Raw genomic sequence first — 21572 nt, forward strand, 5'->3', positions numbered from 1 at the left:
ACATGCGCGTGTTGCTTGGATCGTCAATTATTCGGCTTTCAATAGGAACAGGAAGCAGGACGTTGAGACCAGAAGACATTTTGAACTCCTCAAGATATAGTGTAAATGTGATTATTATCACTCCAACATTCTACAACTCCAGTACCATGCAAGGCTCAACTACTACCAATACATTTTTTAATACACTAGCATCACATAATGCCCCCTTCTACAGCTCAATTAATCTCAACAGCCTCCCCAGGCTTCAACCACCTCACCCTCTCCAAAACCCCCTCCTCCTCAAACTCCCTCGCAAGCCCATCACCACCCTGCTTGAAATGATCCCACGACTCATAATGCATCGGCACCAGTACATCAGCCTTCAGATCCTTAAGAAGGTGAGCCGCTTGCCGACCATCCATAGTAATCTGTAAAGCATCGCCTGGCTGCCCCGGTTTACCTTCGTCGGTGAACTCGTAGAAGGTCGCTTTACCGCAATTCATGATAGCGACAGTGATGTGGTATTTGTCCGCAATCTTCGCGAGCTCTTCGATGTATACAGTGTCGCCGGAGAAGTAGATTGCGTTTGGACGGCCGTCTGCTGCGACGCCGAAGCTTTCGGTGTGCAGGACAAAGCCGACGCATTCGTGTCCGGGCCAGTGCTTGCAAGGCGTAGCAGTGATATGGAACGTAGTCCCTGCGATCCGCACGTCTCTTTCTTGCCAGTCACTAAACCCGAGGACACTCGGACGCGGTGCAAGATTCTTCGCGCCATCGTTGGTGGTTACGACGTGGCGGCCATCGACGAGTCGACGTCCTAAGTCGTCGAGGTTATCGGGGTGGTTCTCATGGCTGAGGAGAATGGCGTCGATGTGGGGTAGTTGGTCTAGCTTCAGAGCTGGGTCCTCGTGGACTTTGAGAATGGCTGCGGATCCGTTGAACTCGGTGCCAGCGGGGGAGAAGAAGGGGTCGGTGAGGAAGGTGATGCCGTCGATGTCGAGGATGGCGGTGGCGGTGCCGATGTGGGTGATGGTGACTTTGTTCTTGAAGGTGGACGTCGACATGATTGTTATAGAAATATTGAAGTTTGTCGAATAGTAGAGTGATGATAGATTAGTACCTGAGTATCAATCTTTCATGCAATGGCACGCAGTAGTTGGCTTTATACCAAGCCGCGCCATGAATGAGAGCCATCGTGACATACAGCCTAGGGCAATTCGCACATCGGCGAACGGTGCGATGATTACCTGATCAGCAACGTTAATCAGCAAGACAGAATTTTCGCATGATCTGATGAGTTCTGGTAGAGTGTAGAAACGCGACGGACGATACCTGGGGTAGTAGCGTTGGAGCCGCAAGCGCTAAGCCCAACGAAGGAGCGAACCCCGACCCACATGTCCACCTCCCATTGGATGAACACAACACCTACATCATTGCTGGGCGCTGTCTCAGCTGCCACCCTCCGCGTTGCGTCAACGCATCCCTAGCTATTTCCATCCTATACCAGATTTCATGGTAGTGCCCCACCCTAGGCTATTCAATTCGGGAGTAAAACCCCGAAGCCAATCGATACCTTCCGGTTGCGGTAACATATCGCGTTCCCTCACGGACGCGTACCTCTGCGATGAAAGTCAGGAAAAAGGACCTCTGTGATACTTGCCGCAAACGAAAGCTTCAGGTATGTTTGCACGGTCCCTTGATTCCGGGGTGTATGTGCTGATCCTATTCTGTATTGAACAGTGCGACGGCAAGCGTCCAGCATGCACTCAATGTGTTTTCAGTAAGCGAATATGCGAAGGGTACCCGGACGCCTTATTTGTACCCTTCGATGCTACCAAAACGGCAGTAAAGCCAAGGGCGCGTCCGAAATCGGCTCCGCGGACAAAGCTCCTTCTCCCAGTGGATGCGCAATGTCCTTCCGATGCCGAAGTGGGTTGTAATCAGGCTAAAGACGAGTCGACTAGACTTCCCCAGCAGGCCACCTTCACGTCCAGCGACTTACCACCTTCGCATGGTCCATTTCCTCCAGATGCTTCCATCATCCGAGAGAAAGTATCGTTGATCTTGCGCAATTTCATCCCCGTCCAAGAGCTACCATGTAATGCGACACATGCATCTGAACAATGCTCATGGTTTTGTGGCTCTTGGGCCAAGGCCCTCCCCGAACTGACTGCGGATATGACTGGACCGTATTCTCAGTGTTTATACTCGGCCGTGAGCGCTTTGGCACTTGCTATCACCGCTTATCGAGAGCGTAGAGACTGTCTCAACGTAGTAGTTGCGCAATACGAGGATAGTCTCCGTCTTTTGGGAGAAAGTCTTGCAGCTGTGGGGGACGCTTACAGGAGCGAGCTTGTAGCCGCAGTTATGTGTTTGGCACTGACGGAGGTAATCTCGCCCATCTCTCAGACGATTGTTTACTGATCTTTCTGGCTCTCTTTTGGGTTGTTTAGTTCAAGCAAAGGCTAATGAAATATGATAGGTGCTTTCGCCGACGCAAGAGTCTAGTTGGCTGATACATGTGGAAGGCGTCAGCAAGATGTTTCAACTCATGCCGCCAGAGATCTTCGCATCGGGCATCGAGCATACCATGCTTATGGGCTTCAGACCGCTTTTAGTAAGTACAATGCCACACGAGAGAGTTTCATGATCTGACATGTCTACGTCCTAGGTACTCAAAGCCTTTATACTTCGGAAATCGACATTCTTCGCAGATGGATCCTGGCTTACACTGCCCTTCCAACATCACAAAGGTGCCCCATTACAGAGTCTCTTAGGTGTCGCAGCACACATCCCCGGTCTCCTGGAGAAGATCGACGTGGTACTGCCTACTTCTCCCAACGCCACTGCCGTTGGCACAGCTGGATCAGCCAACCAACTCATCACAGAGCTCATGGGAAGTATAGCACAACTCAAGAACTGGCACAGCGGCTTCCTAGCAAAAACCCTAGAACCAATCTCCTGTCGACAGAGCGTAGAGCGCGATCTCGGCGGCACCTACGAATCGCTATGGTACCCAAGCCTCGGTATCGCCAACGTCTTCGTCTATTTCTGGGCTTTCCAACTTCTCTGCCTCAAGGAGATTCAGGGCCTTTTGAATCGTTTTCCGGGACTAAAGCATGCAGTGCATGATGATGCGGCATATAGCCCCGAAGCGTTGCGGGAGGAGTGTCTTGAGCTGAGTACTTGCATTTACAAGAGCATGGAGTATCTACTGCAGGAAGACTTTATGCTGTATGGTATCTCATCAGCTGGGTTTCCGTTGAGCATGGCGTATGAGGCGCTCCAGGCGGATGCCGATGGTCGAGCGATCATGGCGACGCTAGATCAGTCGATTATTACTCGAGCGAGGCTGAGAAACCTATGAGTCTGGACATCTGAGCATACTTATGAGGGAGTCAGAACAACCAAAATGCATGAGAACTCTCGGTCCTAGTACAATAGTGTATTGTATTGGTAGAAACAAAAATTAAGGTTACATTACAAGCATACATCATCATGAATATCGTCATCCCCCTCCTCCCCGACCATCGAACCATCAGTTATTACATTGCGCGCCATCTGTCATATTAATCTCAGTATACACCAAATGATCCTGGTTAATAAAGCCCGTAGCAGTCCCCTTGTTGCAATCCGGCGCTTCCTGGCCAAAGCAGCGGTACGTTGTTCCAGCACTCTGGGTTCCTAGAATGGGTGCAGTGTTTTGCTCGTAGATCTCAGTGCGCGTATGTACAAAACCCATGGGGGTGAGCGGTAACCCGGGTACGCCGTCGATTCGGTGCGTGATACGGATGAGAGTGCCGAGATTGGTGTCGCTTGCACCAGACAGCTTGTCAGTGTAGTCGGCGTACTGTTGGTTTCCGACGCGCAGCGAGCCCATGGTGTATGCGATTTTGATTGGTATGCCGTTGGCTTTGAGGTCGGTGTACGCGATACTTGCCAGACCACCTCCTAGGCTGTGACCGGTGATGATGGTGGAGTAGGACGGCTGCTCAGCACGTAGTTCGGCAAGGGCCTGGATAACACCAGCTTGAACTGATCGCCAGCCTTTCAGAACACCGCCGTGGACTTGACAACCCGTGCAGCCTGGTGCAGAATCAAAGGGCATGAAGAAGAAGTTGAAGTCTGTTCCGAAATCCTGTAGTGAAGATGAGCCAGCGAAGGAGACGATGAATTCCTTGGCGGCGTCATCTTGGAAGACGGCGACTTGGGTGTCGTTTACGATGTCGGAGACAACTTTTCGGACGAGTTTTGAGCCAAAGGGAGGGCTTTTGCAGGTTCCGAAGCCGTAGACGAAGGTGGCGAGGGAGGCTACGGCGTATCTGGTGTACCGTTGGAGGACCGGGTAGAGCTCTGGCTGGACTGCTGGCAGTAAGCAAGCGATCAAGTCGCATATAGTTGGTATATCATACTGAGTTCTTTGGGTTTTGTCTGCCTGTTGGCGAGTTCCCGAATGTCAGTTGGGGCAGCCTGAACGAAGGGTGCGGCGAGAGCGGCAACTGCAAAGGTGGAGAGCTTCATGATGATCGAATGGTACAATACTCAACAACACCTCTCTCATCAAAGCGACAACGCGTTATATACATACCCGTCCCTGCCACTGACTCCGCTTCACTCCCTGAACGCTTCCACCATCCCAAGGCACCGTAGCACAACTCCCGGAACCAGCCATCCTGAGTCGTTCAAGCATCGCGCCGTGCAGATCACAAGCTACCGGCTGTCAGGTACGACGCATGACTCGGTCTTACAAGCTCCAACCCCGAACTCATCATCCTCCTAAAAGTTGTTTGTGGAGTCTGGTGGCGCAAAATGATCGTTGTGACAGGCTCGGACCTGCGCCCTGAACGTTCAGGGCAAGTAGCGCCTGACCGATCGCCATGTTCGCACTTTGTTTTGCCGCTACGCCGCCGTGTTAGCGTATCGAAAACCACAATATACACTTCGGCAGCTTCGCATTCGCTTTCACGCACGTGGATGCTGCTGTGTGGTAAGCGGGAACGGCCGGCTGCGCGTGGTGTTGTGGAGATGGTATGTTTGTATGGGGGATCGCTTCAGGCTTCGTGGTGATCGACCCCGCACTGGTTTTTCTCCGCTGTCTGCCGTCGCGTCGACTTGCCGTTGGTACCTAGGTAACTTTCGCTTCACATGTAACTGCGACTATACATACGACCGCACGGTACTGGATACGGTGAGGACGCAAGTTCAGACTGTACCTGTCCAGTAACCAGTGGACACGTGCGAGGCGAATCGCATCTACCTAGGTACCATACTTGAGCCGGATGCGACGGCGAGTTGTCCAGTAAACCCAACGGCGCGAAGCTTAAATTTGAACAGGACATGTTCCCGCGAGGCCAGAGCTGTGTAGCAAGCATCCCAGCGCCCAGATACGTAGAATGTAATCATTCTCGACATTGGAGCCTAGCAGGTCGAGGATTACAAATGTCATCGGAGGCTTCTCCTCCATCTGACAAACAACGTCATTCATGGAATTTCAAACGGTATCTGTATACCTCGGCTTCTACGACATGGGCAATGGCAAGTCCCGCAATGGCTCGTTCGTTCTCTGATTCGGGCTTTGCATGCTTCCATGCCATCTCCTGTCCCTGCGCAGCTCGTATGCAACCGGCGACTTCAGCGGAGATCTCATCGCAGGAACTTACACCAGCAACGCTCTTCTCTATCCTGGCAACAATGCCCTCACACATCGGATTTCCGTCATTCGCATAGTGTTCGATGGTTTGAAGGAAACTCTGGCTATCATCACTACCGAATCACCCGCATAAGGCCGCACACAAGGTTTGCTGGCTGTGGAACGGGTGTTCGGCGTTTCAGCGCCTCACGGCTGTGACACAAACGTCATTTTCGTTCTAAAATCAAGGTAACAACGTATATCGTCGGTGGAGGAACTTTGAACTGGAGACCAGACGTCGTCATCTGGGTGTCACGAAGAACTGCGTGCATTGTGACGAGGTGGATCAGATAGCCATCAGTCGCCTGGAACCATTCTTCCTCCAACACCTTGTCGTAGCTTTGCGACAACGACTTTTTAGAGATGATTGAAATAGAACTTTGAAATGTGATGGAAGATAAAGTCTTTCGGCGTCAACATTCCCATGTCGAGAGGCTGTCGAAGACCAATGCATCGTTTCAACATCGTCAAAAATGAGGTAAATTTTGTGAGCCTTCGAAACAGCGGCTTTTGTGACCTCATTAGACAGTCTTGCAGCCATGCAGGCAGCGGCGCACACGGTAAGAAGTCATCTTCTTTTCCTCTTCGTCCTGAACTTCAAATCCCCGTAACGTCCTTATGTCTCGCTACTCTTCAAAAATGATACCAAGATCGTACATGTTGTCTTTGTTACCGTCTACTGCCTTTGTAGAAACGACGGGAGGGTGTTGCGACAGTTCTCGTAGAGAGAGTTTACCCAAACGAATTTTAGGAGCGAAGATGGCCCGCTAAGAAGCGTATTATATGGCCTTCCCTTCATTCAAAGTGCGATATGGTTGCGTCGATGAAATGGCCTGCTTCCGCTGCCCTTTTCGCGGGTAAGTGGACTTGTGTCGTGCCTCGTGCTGCTTGATACCTAAGTATATTCTAGCTTGATGCTTCCGTCCTCTGCCGTTTCGAAGGCGATGTACTCTTAATAGCGCAATGAAAAGATGTAAGTCACGTCTTTTCTTTTTGACATAACTGCGGTGTGCGATTATGCGTGATGTTGGCGCGCACCACCTGCTCAGGTGGGTATACTCGAAGGCCTCAGGGTCGACATTCGCGGACTTCCGACCCAGATTCACTGAGCTTGCGCGACTTCATTAAGTCCTTATCAGACTCGAAGCATAGATGCACATAGCGTGTTGTTGATCGGGGGTCCGAGACGCATGTGTTTAAACCGCCATAGCCAGCCAATCACAGCACCGGGGAAAGAGCTGACGGTCCCGAGCTCCGCCCGCCCCACGCGAGCTCAACGCGTGTGTTCCACCCCCTCGCGGCACGCCTCTCTGAGTCCGGAGTCCATGACGACACAGCGTAAGCCGAAGATGTTTGCGCCCTTGCACGGGGCACGAGGCGTCCGGCTCTCCGCTGCAGTTGCGGCGCACAAAGTGCATAGACCTGCGACATGAAATATCACTCTCTTCTTCCGCTCATCGCCCAGTAAAATCACTCGCAATTGCAATCGTCATAAAACACCAAGATGAGCCACCCAACACACCCAGCGACAGTGCACTTCCCCATCACCACCACCTTCCTCACAGGTGCTCTGGATGCCGTCTACTTCCTCTCCAAGTATGCGCCAACCTCCGGCGCTGTGGCATCGACATGTAAGCCCCCCATACCCCCCCCTCTCCAGCCTGGTCAGCTTTATCTGACACCCTCCAGTCAAAACCTTCGACATCGCCATAAACCCGTCCATCTTCCCCCTCCTCTCCTATTACACCACGCTCCTCACGCTCCTCTTCTCCGCCCCGGCGGTCGCGACCGGCATGTACGAGTTCATTCCGCTTGTCAAGCGCGACGGCTTGAAGTCAAGGAAGGCACAAGTTGGCGCGCTACATGCCGTCATCAACGATGTGACGGTGCTGGGTGCGGCGTTTAACTGGTGGACGCGCAGAAGCAACCCCGGCATGGTGCCGAGCGATACCAACATCCTGATCAGCAGCGTCATTGCGCTGCCGGCAACCATGTTTGCAGCGTACCTAGGCGGCAGTCTGGTGTATGTCTATGGCATGGGCTTTAGGGGTGGGCAGGCGAAGGCGAAGAAGGCGCAGTAAGAGTAGGTGGGCTTGTGGAGAGGTGGTGAACTCAGTCACGATGAAGGAGCAAGACATGACGAGTGGGTTTTATCGCTCCATTTTCTGAGGTTTTTGGGTGCCTGCTAAGGCTTCTGCAAGGAAAAAGGACCAAACATCGCTTGCCTGTACAAAAAAAAAACCTACCGCCAATGTATCGGGCGGTATCTAACCGGGGTATAATGCGCCATCTATACCTTCCATGTAAACTCCAAACCAAGTGCCGAGCTTTCTTCCACAACCTGTTCGTCCAAGCGCATTATTGGAGTGCGGGGTGTCGGTATGCAAACTGAAGTCTTCCTGACGTGTCTTATGGATAGTATGGGGTGCTCGGAGTGCCATGCACAGGCTGTTGTTCGTAGCCAGGCGCTGGCCACTGTACGCTTGGAATAGTGACTGATTGGTGATGATACGGAGCTGCATGGTTTGGCGTGACTTGCCTTGGCTCGTCGATCGTTTGGTACGCTTGAAGCTGCGTGAACTGAGATGAATGAGGTACAGCACTCAGCAGAGTACCAGGAATTGTGTAATTGCTGTTTGCAGAGCTGGTCCTACGGCCATGGTCTGGAGGCGCTCGAGAAGGTGCGCGATGCCTGTTCGCCTTTTTAAGAGCAGAGACAGTGAACTGATGGACGTGGTCGTCCGATACGTGGTTGTATAGAGACTGTACACCTCCGGCGGCGCGGAGTCGACAGCATCGCTCTTTATCCACGAGAAAACTATCGAGTGCGAGATCTTCTCGGTGGATCTCCCCGAGGTGATCCGTGAATGTGTCCTTGTTTACAAAGCCGGCTTTACACTTAACGCATTTCTTGCCGAGAAAGAATTCGCCGCAAGTGTATCTAAGCTTTTCGTCTGGGGCTAGTGCGCGACTTCCCGAGCGGGATCCGCGTCGAGCATTCCTGCTTGGCGATCTGGAGGCCGAAGGGAACATGGAGAAATCTCGACCATGAGAGGACGCAATGTTGTTGACTTGAAGATAACCCGAGTGAGGAACGGCTTTGATCTGTCAGAGTTTGTTTTTGGACAGTGTAGGCAGAACACTTACAACTGTTTTGCAACCAGGCGCACACAACACTGTGCTCTACACAGATGAAGGGAGGAAAAAAAGACATTTCCTCCTCTGTGAGATCGCTGGATAGCTGCAACTGAACGACGTTCTCCTTGACCTCGTTGATCCCACCGTGTCTGAGGTGCAACTCCACCTCAGACGCGTTGCGCTGGAAGGACTTGAAGTACTGTATGACGAAGAGATTGTACAGGAATCGTCCCTCGTTGTCGGGATCGGTGTATGAGCGTTGTTTGATACGTGTGAGTATTGCGGCTTGCTCTTGATCCGGCTGCGACTGTGGCTGAACTTGAAGCGGTGATAGGCCCATCATCGGGTGAGTTGCAGGGGTGACCGCAAGCGAAAGCGCATTGTTGGGTAGCTGATTCTGATATGGAGACAGCGGGAGATCCATCTTGGGATGGTTGTCGTAACTAGGAAAGCGTACTGTTGTGGGATGCGTTGCGTAAGGTGGCAATGGGCGTCGCCAGTGGGTGCTCAGCCTTATGCGGGAGCTGGTGCGTAACAGGCAGGTGAGGAAAGGTTACCATCGTGGGGTATCGCATTCTTATAAATACATTGCCGCGGTGGTGAGTGGGAAGAGTGACTGCATCATCGCTGGAAAGAGCGATTCCATTGTCACAGCTGAGCCCACGAGATGAACGTAGCCATTGTCTCCAGCTGCTCCCTAACCTCCTTAGGGCGATATCGAGCTCGTTTTCGGCTAAGCGACGAAAGCAAGGGCCCACACATGCAGTCACCAAAAGCACGGCAAACCAACACCCTACATTAATGTTTTGTTGGCATGTCTAGACAGCCGTGGATCTGTCAGGCACACCAATCATACATTGAGACATGCAGTGCAGAAAAAAGCGGATAGCGGATCCAAGTCATCCGGCGGTAACTGCAGTACCTAGTGTACATGTCCCACATGCACATCACAGCCAGAACCCACCCTGCCCCCCGTATTCCCTGATACGCAAGACCTCATCTGGAGCCGGTCAACCTGATGTTCTGAAGCCACCCACGCGTCAAATCTCATTTTTCCACACAGTAGATTGATCTATCAATGTAACGAGGAATCCAAAGATTCGCCGTTCTGTCCACAATTCCGACATTTTGTCTTCGCCTTGAAAATGGCTTTTGTACTCGATTAATGAAGCTAGACGCCTGCACACATGCACACCAAGATGCAAAGTTGACAGCCGTGTAAAAATTTGGACACCTCACCACGTTTTCTGCGCATGATGATTTACACGAAGCTGTATGTGCGTGGCCGCGGCTGTTCAGCGAAAGCCGGTTTCAAATCGATTCAGCGTGCCGTGTGCACCTGGGCAGTGTTCCAAGGTTAGGTCAGCACACACCACGTGACGCAGCACCAACGTTCGGTCGTCATCATGTGTACACAGCTGAAGCCTTGGCATGGACATTGCGTCTATGTCCGTCTATCAAACTTGAAACTCGTTCTCCCGCCCAACGCCCTAGGATACAGCTATGGCGCTAGACACAGCAATACCTAGGTATCCTGGGATTCTAATCATCTCCCGCCCAACGCCCCAGGATACAGCTTTGGCGTCAGGCACGGCAAAACATTGCACTGGCCTGGAGTTCTAAATCCAAAAACCTTGACCAAAGGCCCAAACACACGAAAAGCTGCCAACGCAACGGGAATCATCGCTTGTGCGCGCAACATGGACGCGCCGCACATGGATTTGACGCGACCAATTACGTTGCTTACCCACCTTGGCAGCATCACCGTTCACCCGTTTGATGACACAAGGCGTACTCGGTTCCAAGCTAGCTTTCAGTCTTGCTGCCTCAAATTTCCGTGGCGCATTTGGCTCGTTTCCTCGAAAAACTTTTTTTTCGTGCAATCCCATAATGCACGAGGCTTTTCGGTTGATGGATGATGTGCGACAAGCATACTCGCTCGCTCCTTACGCGTGCGCCACGCTTCTGTTGTCACGGCCCAAGGAGGCGCAGACGCTGTCAGTCGGGTCAGCAGACCAGCAAACGTCGGCATCACAGAGCGCTTCTACATAGTGATGAGTTTCTTCGCTGAACAAGGAGATTTAATCGCATTATTTCTTGCGAACGATGCATCTAAAGTTCTGCCACTTGCGAGATTGTACTCATCTGCTAATCAACGTACCCGTGAATGTGGTGAAAGCGTAGGTAGTTGCGGTGAAAACCAAACATGTGCAAAATATCACCCAATGGCAGAAACGGCCCCTCTGCACATACCAGATCGTCGCCCACGAAGCTATCGCTACAGCAAGATGAGTTGCGCATACAATACGATCACCTGCAGCGCTCTGTGATGCATTGAGAGAGTTTCCATCAGCCTCAAACAACACTGTTCTTGAACACCAAACGTTCGCCACCAACAATCACCCCCGCGATTATGAACTGCACAGAAGCGGCCCCCACGGTGCCCGGCAGTGGCGTCAATGCCAACACCATCGTCGGCATCGTTTACGGAACGATGTCTATCGCCATCGCATCGGTCGGTCTTTTCTTCGAGTACTCCAAGTTTCGTCAAGCGAACCGCAGAAGTATGTTTCGCGCTATACGAGATGATCGGATGCCACGACTGAAGTTAACGTGCGCATCAGCGTGCAGCGCCTGTAACATAGGGCGATAGGATCAGAGCCCCTCGGATGAATAGTGCGATGTGCCGGGATTCTGGTATGGAACGTTGACCAGGCTGTGGATGATGATGATTGCCCCTCCCAGGCTATCACAGCCAAGTTCATGTTATTGGGCGGCAAAGACAAGCTGGTATATGGGACTTCAGACGACATCATTGTGGTGATTCGCCAGAATTTGGAAGGCTATAGGTGCTGGATCGGTTTGAGACCAGAAGTGCGCTCCTTGTAGCATTAATGCATCGCGCAATGCGCAGTCTTTATACGACGCTACAATCCGAATTCCAGTGCAGCGTGAGCTTCGGTACCTTGCTTACATCGGTGAACCATTCCCTCCGCTTCACTTCTCAACGTTTGCTCAACTAAGAAGCTCATCTGCACCTCACTCAAAAGTTGGCAGCGCTGGAGCTCAAGCAAGTCGCTCAAATGGCAGTGGAAGCACATGGTCACATCGTTGAGCGATGTCTCCTGCTTGTCCGACGCACTCGTGCCGTGACTACTCATCGTCGTAGCCCCAGTGCCTTTTCGCATCACTGAAGGCGTGCGCAACTCCGGCAACAGTATGACTGCGAAGCCGGATATCAGCCATTTCCCGCTGGCGTCGAGACTGAGGATGAAAGCGTTGTTGACGTCGGTAACACCAGAGAACATGCAGATGCGGTCACCTGATCCTATTTCGTACGACCCTGGGCCTCCTCCGCAAGCAAATCCAGTGATGCCGTTAGTGCCTACGAAGGATGTGTACCGTGCGTGTCGTTGGTCGGTGTTTCGCCGGGCCAGTTTACTCCTAGCAGCCATGTATAGTGCCGCAGCGTCCTCAGTCATGCTGCGCGAGATGATGTTGCGGATGACTTTACTTCCATTGCCACCAGGTTGCGGACTGGCACGGGCGGCAGGCCCTTGCTCTCCAATTGCTCGCGAGAGGCCATCGATCAACAAGTCCGCGGACGCTTCAATCATGGCTTGCCGTACTTTTTCAGTTGGACCGGGGTTTCCGTATGGCACATGAGGGTCGGCAAAGCTGAGCAGGGTTTGCGTGTCTCCGTTGGTGATGTAGTCACCAAGGTCCTGGATGTCTTGGGTCGAAAAGGATCTTGGATGCATGTTTGATCTCGACCACGTCGCTCTCCATGTGCCTGCTTGGAAGGCCTCGTCATGATCGACGAAATTTCCCACTTCAGTGATTGTACTGATGAACGAGACCGATGCGGTCATGCAGGGTGTGGCAGCCACAATGTAAAGGTGCGGCTGCAGATCGGGGCACAGCTTTAGGATATGCTGTGCGAGGGTCTCACGCGAGACGCCGAGCGCTTGCATGAGGAACGTCAAGAAACGATAGTCGTCTGAATCTCCTCTCCTAGGGTCTTCTTGACATTGGTTGCGAAGCACATCGACGAGTAGCTCGACTGGTGCTTTGCTGTAGTCAGGCACAATCCTCTCTCCACGGCCAGTCGATGCGACTCCTAGAAAGCCGTACACTCTATCATATACCACAGAACTCTCCGATAAGGCAAAGGCTTGTAAGAGATCGCGCAAGCGAAATGTCGACTTCAGGGTCTTGCTGTTGCGGCGACCAAGCATCTCCCTCCGGTACTGCTTCGTGCGTTTGAAGTCTTTCCGGTACTTGAACAGCAAGTAGCCGCGACTTGTATATATTATGCTTGTTGGCGACGCGACTGGTGCGGACGCAAGCCCATCGCGCCAGATGCTTTCGACTGTCGCAGCACCCACACTGAGATCGCCACACCATATCTCGACCGATTGTGCCAGTACGAACTCTTGCACCACCCACACCCGACTCCAATACGGTTTGTTGAGGACGTTCGCCAGAGCATTGTGAAACTCCTCGACCCTGAGAAGGCCAGGATGCCGCGCAAGCATGAAGGCCAACTCCTCGTATCCTTGGGGAAGTCCGAGCCATACTATGACAGATTGCGCTCCAGTGTATACATCGCGCATGAGCGACACTTGATGATTGCGCTCCGGTATGTTGCTCTGGTCGATGGCGATGGCATCAATCCACAGGGGAATGGCCTTGCCTGGATCCTTCTCGCAGCACTGTCGAAGGTACTGCTTCCTGCGGTATTGCTGAATGAAGTTCCATAAGCTCTCTCCCACGGCGAACTTCGATCCTTGGATGTCAATGTACTTCTTCTCACCAGCCTTGTCCCACATGTAAGACAGTGCGATGAAGGTAGGCTTATGATCCAGGTCGCAGACTGATAGGGTTGCCTGTATGGGCTCGTGTTCAGGTGCTGGCAGTATCTCCAGAAGCCTGACGCTCTTCTTATTTGGGTCTAGAGAGCCATACTGCAGGAAAGGTAAGGCTGCCAGTGGGTCATCCTGGTCGGGTGTTGCCGGCGGGCTGGCGGGCGCTGTAGTTGGCGCAGAGGACTTGCGCCGCAGCTTTTGCAGCCGAAAAGGATCAACAAAGGTCTTCTTGAGTGTACTCTGAGTCGTCCGCTCCGGTGCGGCCATGATCCTGTATTGTGCACAAATGCGACGATGGAGCAACAAAAGCCTTAGCGGGTCTCATCAGTGGTAAGGCTGAGATGCAAGTGGAGAAAGAACGCGGCGCAAGAGAACCTTCCTTGTCCAGGCCATCGTTAAACGTCGCGTGATCCACAGTCACCGTCTGACGACAGAGCTCTCAATAATTACCAGCGAGTAGGCGTTGATGTGGCTTGCAGCACGGTGCCTAGATGATGGATGTCTGAGGCCAGAATTTCGTCCGAGAGACCTCGGGATGCTTTAGCGATGCTGACTAAGCAGGCATAAGTGGGTGGTGTGGGGGCCAAAAGCGATTGCAGCCCCCAGAATTACTTCCGTCATCATCATCATCTGCGGGAAGCGTACCCAACCGGGAAAACCAATGTTCTGGTCCAAGGCTAGTGCGCGAATCGCTCCAGCAAGCGGTTTTCGGATTGCCTCGACGATGGCGTCGCGTCCCCGTTCTCCAGGGGCGCATACGACGCGATTGTCACGGCAGCGACAACTTCTACAGTACGGCGACATTATGTTGGCCTAATTTTGCCCATCAAAAAGGCAATCGCCATCCGCACTGCGCGAGGTCAGAGGCCAAGCTCGTGATCAGGAGGGCCAGCATCGTTCCAAGGTTGTCTTACCATGTAGCATTCTCGTCACCACCGATGCGCAACTAAATCACAATAAATGGTGCGAAAGAACTCGCTATAAATGATAGCAGGATAGTCGTTCTGTCAAAGGCGCATGAGCCGGAGAAGCCAAGGTAATGTCACGGCAGCACCGCTCCAACACCGTAAGAAGACTTCAAGTTGTGTACTTTGTCGATTAGTTGATATTTCAGATCGTGCTGTTATTCGCTGGTTGAGATGTATCTCTACTGGTTTGATGCACACCGATACTACAGCCATGTCCAGATCGCTCGGTAATCTCCAAACCCAGGAAAGACGCAGCATACGCACTCGATATTTAACAGCCTATATATGGAGCACTCACATTCCTCAACATCTGGATGTTTCTCATTTCGCAGCCTTGGGGATCCGTCAGCTCTCCACCAATCTTTTACCGCGTATTACCAAGTATCATCTATCCAGAACCCAGTCGGATATCTCGCAACGAGCCCAGCACTCAGCGGATATGCTTCAAACGCGGGATAGACATTGACTCCATGTGTTTTAAATTTTTGCAAAGCTGCACTATATTCGGAGCGGAGATGATATCGGTATCTAGAGTTCTCGAAGGAGCAGACTTGCAGGAAAAAGGTCGTTAAAGACACGCGCGAAAGTCTTCGACTGGCGCCAACCCTCAGAAACACACTGTTCTCATACCTTCCTTATTGAGAAGATGAAGTGCTCTAGTCTCGTCCTCGGCGTTCTTGCAACACTTGCGGCTGCACAAACACCATCCCCGTACACCGATGTCAAATCCGGCATCACATTCAACACCCTCCAGCACAGTAGCGGCATATTCTTCGGTCTTGCACTTACAGCTAACGCCACCGGGCACACTGACTTCATCGCAACGATCGGGGGCAAAGGTACGGGGTGGAGCGGTGTTTCTCTCGGAGGTGGAATGCTCAACAAGCTCCTGATCGTCGCTTGGCCAAACGCTCAAACTGTAGTGGGCAGCTTCAGGAAGACAGCGTACGTTCAAGACGAATGACCTCACCAACGAGGCCATGCTAACAACCAGCAGCCAATACGCCTCCCCAGCCGTCGCAACGGGAGCCTTCACACAGACAACGATAGCAAACGGCACATACGTCAACAGCACGCACTGGACCTACACATTCCTCTGCTCCAAGTGCATTCAGACCGACAGCACGACGTTCAAGCCTACTGATACAGCACCAAGTCTCGGGTTCGCTTTCAATCCGACAGCGCCGGCCCAAAAGACGAATCCCGCTTCTAGTGTATCGAAGCACACGACGCAGGGGCAAGCCGTATTTGATCTTAGCAAAGCTAAGAGCGCGAACTTCGAGGTCTGGAAGGGCTACGCTGTGCCGAAAGTCGCTACGGGCCTTGCGGGCTAGGTAGTGCGACGGCTAAATGGGGTTGAATGCGAAAGGGAGTTGGGGTTGTCAGGTCGGAGCTGCGGACGTGGTCTGGGGATTTCGGCACCTTTGAGTGCGTACGTATAATTGTGATTGTTCTCGCAACTTTTCTTGTTGGGTTATGCATGTCATTTCACCATTTCCAAGCATGCGGTTCAAGATCTACCGCTCCGTGCCTGATCACCCTTCCCGTCTTTAGCCTGATTGCAGCGAACGAACTGTGCGGGGGTGACCGTGCACACGAAGCACTAGAGTCTAGATGGAGAGTCTTTGGCGCATGCGCTTCTGGAGGGAACTATCAGTTCATAGCTAGTTCGGTTGTGTTGACGATCAGATGCAGGGGACTAGAATAACGACAAGTGACGTAGACGAGAAAGGCGGTCATGTAACATCACGGGCGCAGTAGTCTCATGGGAAACTTGATGGCGTAAAGGAAAGTGTTTGATTTTATTATGCACTACAGCTTACTTCTACCATCGAAAGAAACTTCTGAAAATAGGAAGACCAAAAGGATTGAGAATATCGAAAGCGTTACGGGCTTTGATCAAATCAGCTCCCTTCTCTGCGACAGCGTACATGGTCGCTTGTAAGTGTGTCGCGGGGATCAATGGGATGATACTCGCGTCTACGATGCTCAGGCCCTTCACGCCGTGCACAGTGAGGTCACTGCCAACGCACCCACCGAGCGACTCCGGCATCATTGCGCAGCTACCAGACATGTGTGCGAAAGAAGCCTGGAGAGCCTTTTGCTGAACAAGGTCATTGATGATCTCATCGTCCGTCTGTGCCTGAGTTCCAGGCGTGAGCTCGACTGGAGAGAACTTCTTGAGCTCAGGGTTTGCCCAGTGCTTGCGCGTCCATCGGACCATTCCAGCGATTATCTGGCGATCGACAGGGTTTTGGAGGGCGTTAAATTGAACAACGGGGTTGCCGTATTTGTTGCTTGGGTTGATGGTGACAGTGCCGCGAGAGAGGGGACGTTGCAGCGAGCTGATGGCAAGACCGAAGGGTACCATGGGGAACTCGCCAACAGCAGCATCGGCGCTACTATGGAGACCAGCGATGATGTCGCGTTGCTTTGTGAAGCCGCGTAGCAGAGAAGAGTCGTCGTATACCGACGGAAGGTAGCTACGGACGTTCTGTGACTTGACAGTCTGCACAATCTGGTTCCAGTTATCGCAAACTGTCTGCAGACTGAGGAAGGCTAGGCTGCTGCCATGGGCCTGCGTGAGGGGGCCGCTCCTGCTGGTGTCGTACTCTGACCATACTGTAGCGTTATAAGTGGGGTCTGCGCCGCTGTAGATGTTGGGGAAGGCGAGGTTCTTGAGGTCGAAAACCATGTTGGCATTGGGGTGGTCTTGCATGTTGGCGCCGACAGCGGGCATGTTCTTCTTCACGTTGATGCCTGCAGCTTTAAGGACATCGCTCGGCCCAATACCACTGAGCTGAAGGATCTGTGGTGTGAAGATTGAGCCCGCAGCCATGATGACCTCGCGCTTTGCATAGACTTGCTTGACTGAGCCATCCGTTCGCGATTTGAATTGGACACCATTGGCTGTGTATCCAGTGAGGAGGCCCTTGTCGAAGAGGACCTCGTTGACAGTCTTTCCAGTGACCAGTACGAGGTTGCTGCGGGTCTTGACAGGGTCGTAGTACTCGTTCTTCGCGTGAGATCGTGTCTGGGTCTTGGGTCGCAGAGCTGTAGGTATCCAGAAAGCACCCACTGCCCTCCCCGAAGCATGTTCTCTTGGCAAAGGCACACCTGACTGCTTGTATGCCGCCCAGATGGTCTTTGTGTCTTCGTACTCGAAGTTTGGGAACGATGCTTGTATCGGACCGTTGGTGCCATAGTACGATGCGTCATACGTGGTGCCAAAGCTCTTGACGTTGTTCGCTGTTGGCGGCGTGAACGTGGTTGACTTTTTGAAGTAGTATAAGAGGCTGTTGAAGTTCCAGCCACTGTTACCAAGTTGCTCCCACGCATTGTAGTCGGCGGCAGATGCTCGGTCAAAGGCCATACCGTTGACTACAGATCCACCACCAACAACGTTACCCACCCAGACAGGATGAGTACCACCTGTATTCGTGTCATATGCAGACGTGATGTCGTACATGAGATTTGCGTTGACACTGTTGGCAAAGCTAGGTACTTGAGTGGTCACATCGTCGACGACATATCCATTTTCGATCACGAGAACAGTACCTGGGGATGTTAGGTCCATATGTGAACGCCGAATGTGGTTACTCACGGCTTGAATCTTCGCTGAGGCGGTTGGCAACTGTCAGGCCTGTCAACCCGCCACCAACGATGATGTAGTCGAACGATTGCCCTCCAACATCTGGCTCGCCGCTGCTGCTACCCGGAGAGGACGGGTCCAACACGCGCGGCACGAAAGACGCAAGGTAGAAAATGCCCCCAAGAAGAAGAGACATATTAGAAATTATGGACAGAAGGAGTGTATGAGCACCAGACGAATGGCGCAAGGGTGAGTGGTGCGTCCAGAGCTAAGATTACGGATCGTCGAAGGTTTATACCAGGACTGTTCCGTTTGTCAGGTAGCTGACGGACGGGCCACCCCTGAGTACGCGAAGCTACTGAAGTGTTTCGCTTGCAGATAAACGAGGTTCGGCATGCCATGGCAGTTCTATACTACCCGCTGGGCGTTGCGTAACGACTTTTTCTCGTGGAGTAACTGGCGCTCAAAGGTACCAGACTCTGCAGTGCTCAATGCAGCATGTTGCCCGGGTTCTTGGATCGATTCTGCACGGGAACAACGTAGAGATCCGCAAACCTTGCGAAAAAGTATAACCGTAGTCGACTGGAACTGGTAAGCCTAATGATCCTGTCAATCTGACCGGCTATCGACAAGCCTAGAGCTGCAGTCATCAATATCTGGCAAGTACAGCTAACGTGGCGTCGACTATCAGCTCCCGCCGTAACAACCACGTGTATCGTCGTATGACGTGCGCCACGCGAGCTGATGAGGAGATTTTACCCTGGACGGTGCAGCGCTTTGTCCTGCGAACCACATAGTAGTCGATAGTTCAAAGGGCGAGACCGACGGTGTGGTGATGGCGAAGCGGCGGCCCATGGTACAACCGCGGGAATGCAGGGGCCACGGCTGTCACGTTGCAAGAGCCGTACTGGTGAAAATCTCCATCGTCCTCATCCTGCTGTCGCGCTGAGGCGGGTCATCGTTAGGTCGATTATTATGCTTTGGCGTACGAGTGTTTAGGTTTGCAGTCGTCTAGATTATCGGTGGCGGCCGGAGATGGCTCAATCGGGTATGGCGCGCTCCTATCTGACACTAGCCACACAAAGACACAAACCTGGCGGCATCACTAACTCCACGAGCTCAGCAACCGTCGCTTGTCAACCTTTCCTGCTGCGGGCACCCACGTTGTACTAGAATTATTGCGGTAGCGAAGAGCGAGCAACAAGCCGGTGCTGTTGCACCCGTTCGGCCCGTTCACTGAATATGACATCGTCACAGAGACTTCGCGTCGGTTGGTCACATTGAAGAGTGCAAGGGGTATCTGATGCGCTCGAACTGATGGACACCAGACATCTTCGCTGTCTGTTTACTCATACTACTTGACAAGGCCGTTTCGAGTCTGATGGCCTGGCATCGGCGCCCGCCTGAGCTAAACCTTCGGGCAACGGCGCGCATCATAACCTTTTAGCCCATGCCACGACGGCTAACCGAGTGACAGATGTCGTGCTTGCTGGCTCCGGCCATAACTCACGATGAACCTAATCTCGGGGCTGTGGGTTAGCAGCATGCAAGAGTTTGGTTGGGTTTGTTTCCAGAAGACAAATTGGGAGTGGCTGTGGAAGGTCTCCCGACCGTGCGCTTCTGGCTCTTCCAGGGCTTGCGCAAGAGGAGGAGGAGATATGTTTGATCTGCAGAGCCTTGCGGCTCGGCTGCCTCCTTCAAGCTGATCAGTGGAGATCTGGACCACGATGTCCGAGCATGAACGCATCCTGACTAACGACCTGCCACGGTGATGTGCGCTAGTCCTCGGCGCACAGTCGTAGGAATAGGGTTTAACCGCCTCCTGCATGCTTCGTTGCGTCTTACGGGATTGGCTGAGTTTGACATCGGTCGGCCACTCCGCCGTTTATGTCTGGCTATCTGCAGAACGTTAACAGAGCAATTATAACAGCACGTCCACCCGGCCCGTTGCTGCATCAGCCTGCATAGCATTTCCGGTGATCAGCAGAAGCTCATTTCGAGGAGAGGTCTCCGGTCAGCCAATTTCATTGGGCATTTTTATCTTTTCGTGTCTCATCCTCTTTACATTCTTCCATCTGCAATGGGTGTACCCACAACACCGGAGGGACTTCCTTTGGACGACCGCTCCAATGCGCTCAAGATACCCATCATCGCTTTGATCATATTCAGCTCAATATTCGTTCTACTCCGCTTGGGCATAAACTGGAGGAATAGGAATTACTTCCTACTAACCGATCACCTCCTATGGACGGGACATGTAAGTCGCGATCAAACAAGAGTTTGAAGCGTTTGCTAATCAGCTTTAGGTCATAGCTGTCGCAGGCGCAGCATGCTGCTACAAGATGGCTGAAGTTGGGGCCGGCAGGCATGTCTGGGACCCTATGTTGACACCACAAAACATGGAAACGTACCTCTACTTCCTCTGGGTCGGCCAGCTGCTTAACCTGTACGGCATGGCCTTGATCAAGCTGAGTGTATGCGCCTACATCTTCATGCTGGACTTCTCGCGAACCTTCCGGATCATCATTTGGGCTTCCGTCGTGATCCATCTCGGCGTCAACTTCGTCTTTCCAACAGTCATTCTATTCGGCGAATGCACTCCATACACCAAGCATTGGGATGTCTCCGGAATGAAGCCAGGCTCTTGCTGGGATGCGAAGCCGCGTGTCATCTCTGGATACTCCGGCGCTGCGGTCAACATCGCGACCGACCTACTCTACACCATGGCGCCGCTTATCTACATTGCGAGGGTGCAACTTCCGAAGCGGACCATCTGGGGCGTGCGCGCAGTGTTCCTGTGTGGTCTCATGTAAGTTGTCTTGTCACCAGGCATTTTGCTCGTATCACTAACACGCCTCAGCACCACCACCATATCCGCACTCAAACTCTACGAGATGAAGTCGTTGAACGAATCGCCAGATCCAACCTACTCCTCCGTCAACCTCAGCATCTTCGCCATTGCCGAAGTCTTCGTTGGCGCCTTCACTGCCTCGCTTCCACCACTCCGCAAAACATTCGAAAACGTCCTCCGCAAAGTGCTCCCAACCAGTCTCACAGGAGGATCAGGCAAGGGATCGCGACAAAGCTATGCGCTCCAAGTATCAGGGCCCCAGGTCAGCGGAAGGTCTTCAAAGCCAAAGCACGAGACGGATGATGACAGTGAGCTCGGCATACTGCCAGATGAGGCGAGCCATGAGCGAAAAGGCTCCGAAGGAGCGATCATGAAGACTACACATGTCAGTGTGACAGCCGACAGCAAGAGTATAGCGTCGCGCGACCATACTGAGTGGGTTTAAACGCTTCTCTACACAGAAGCACATAGTAATGATAATGAATTA

General features: G+C 52.6%; 9 protein-coding genes across 9 annotated transcripts; 4 read left to right on the forward strand and 5 right to left on the reverse strand.

Moving 5' to 3' along the window:
• Positions 1-215: 215 nt before the first annotated feature.
• On the reverse strand, positions 216-1043 carry J4E90_009024 (uncharacterized protein; the record flags this gene model as incomplete). Its single annotated transcript, XM_051438545.1, has 1 exon — positions 216-1043. The coding sequence occupies one exon, from the start codon at positions 1041-1043 to the stop codon at positions 216-218; it is 828 nt and encodes a 275-aa protein (XP_051287855.1).
• Positions 1044-2530: 1487 nt separating this feature from the next.
• J4E90_009025 (uncharacterized protein) lies at positions 2531-3346 on the forward strand (the record flags this gene model as incomplete). The annotated part of the gene is made up of 2 exons (XM_051438546.1): positions 2531-2596; positions 2651-3346. 2 exons carry the CDS (start codon positions 2531-2533, stop codon positions 3344-3346), a joined length of 762 nt encoding a protein of 253 aa, XP_051287856.1.
• Positions 3347-3517: 171 nt separating this feature from the next.
• On the reverse strand, positions 3518-4500 carry J4E90_009026 (uncharacterized protein; the record flags this gene model as incomplete). Its single annotated transcript, XM_051438547.1, has 2 exons — positions 3518-4341; positions 4392-4500. The coding sequence occupies 2 exons, from the start codon at positions 4498-4500 to the stop codon at positions 3518-3520; spliced, it is 933 nt and encodes a 310-aa protein (XP_051287857.1).
• A 2672-nt stretch (positions 4501-7172) lies between these two features.
• Positions 7173-7749, forward strand: J4E90_009027 (uncharacterized protein; the record flags this gene model as incomplete). Its single annotated transcript, XM_051438548.1, has 2 exons — positions 7173-7299; positions 7358-7749. The coding sequence occupies 2 exons, from the start codon at positions 7173-7175 to the stop codon at positions 7747-7749; spliced, it is 519 nt and encodes a 172-aa protein (XP_051287858.1).
• A 522-nt stretch (positions 7750-8271) lies between these two features.
• J4E90_009028 (uncharacterized protein) lies at positions 8272-9149 on the reverse strand (the record flags this gene model as incomplete). Its single annotated transcript, XM_051438549.1, has 2 exons — positions 8272-8360; positions 8816-9149. 2 exons carry the CDS (start codon positions 9147-9149, stop codon positions 8272-8274), a joined length of 423 nt encoding a protein of 140 aa, XP_051287859.1.
• A 2584-nt stretch (positions 9150-11733) lies between these two features.
• On the reverse strand, positions 11734-13941 carry J4E90_009029 (uncharacterized protein; the record flags this gene model as incomplete). The annotated part of the gene is made up of 1 exon (XM_051438550.1): positions 11734-13941. The coding sequence occupies one exon, from the start codon at positions 13939-13941 to the stop codon at positions 11734-11736; it is 2208 nt and encodes a 735-aa protein (XP_051287860.1).
• A 1347-nt stretch (positions 13942-15288) lies between these two features.
• J4E90_009030 (uncharacterized protein) lies at positions 15289-15976 on the forward strand (the record flags this gene model as incomplete). The annotated part of the gene is made up of 3 exons (XM_051438551.1): positions 15289-15481; positions 15566-15587; positions 15640-15976. 3 exons carry the CDS (start codon positions 15289-15291, stop codon positions 15974-15976), a joined length of 552 nt encoding a protein of 183 aa, XP_051287861.1.
• Positions 15977-16467: 491 nt separating this feature from the next.
• Positions 16468-18430, reverse strand: J4E90_009031 (uncharacterized protein; the record flags this gene model as incomplete). Its single annotated transcript, XM_051438552.1, has 2 exons — positions 16468-18200; positions 18247-18430. The coding sequence occupies 2 exons, from the start codon at positions 18428-18430 to the stop codon at positions 16468-16470; spliced, it is 1917 nt and encodes a 638-aa protein (XP_051287862.1).
• Positions 18431-20314: 1884 nt separating this feature from the next.
• Positions 20315-21530, forward strand: J4E90_009032 (uncharacterized protein; the record flags this gene model as incomplete). The annotated part of the gene is made up of 3 exons (XM_051438553.1): positions 20315-20491; positions 20541-21043; positions 21095-21530. The coding sequence occupies 3 exons, from the start codon at positions 20315-20317 to the stop codon at positions 21528-21530; spliced, it is 1116 nt and encodes a 371-aa protein (XP_051287863.1).
• Positions 21531-21572: the final 42 nt, after the last annotated feature.

The sequence above is a fragment of the Alternaria incomplexa genome (genome assembly GCF_024043165.1).
Source record: "Alternaria incomplexa strain BMP 0042 chromosome Unknown scaffold_14, whole genome shotgun sequence".
Taxonomy (NCBI): Eukaryota; Fungi; Ascomycota; class Dothideomycetes; order Pleosporales; family Pleosporaceae; genus Alternaria; species Alternaria incomplexa.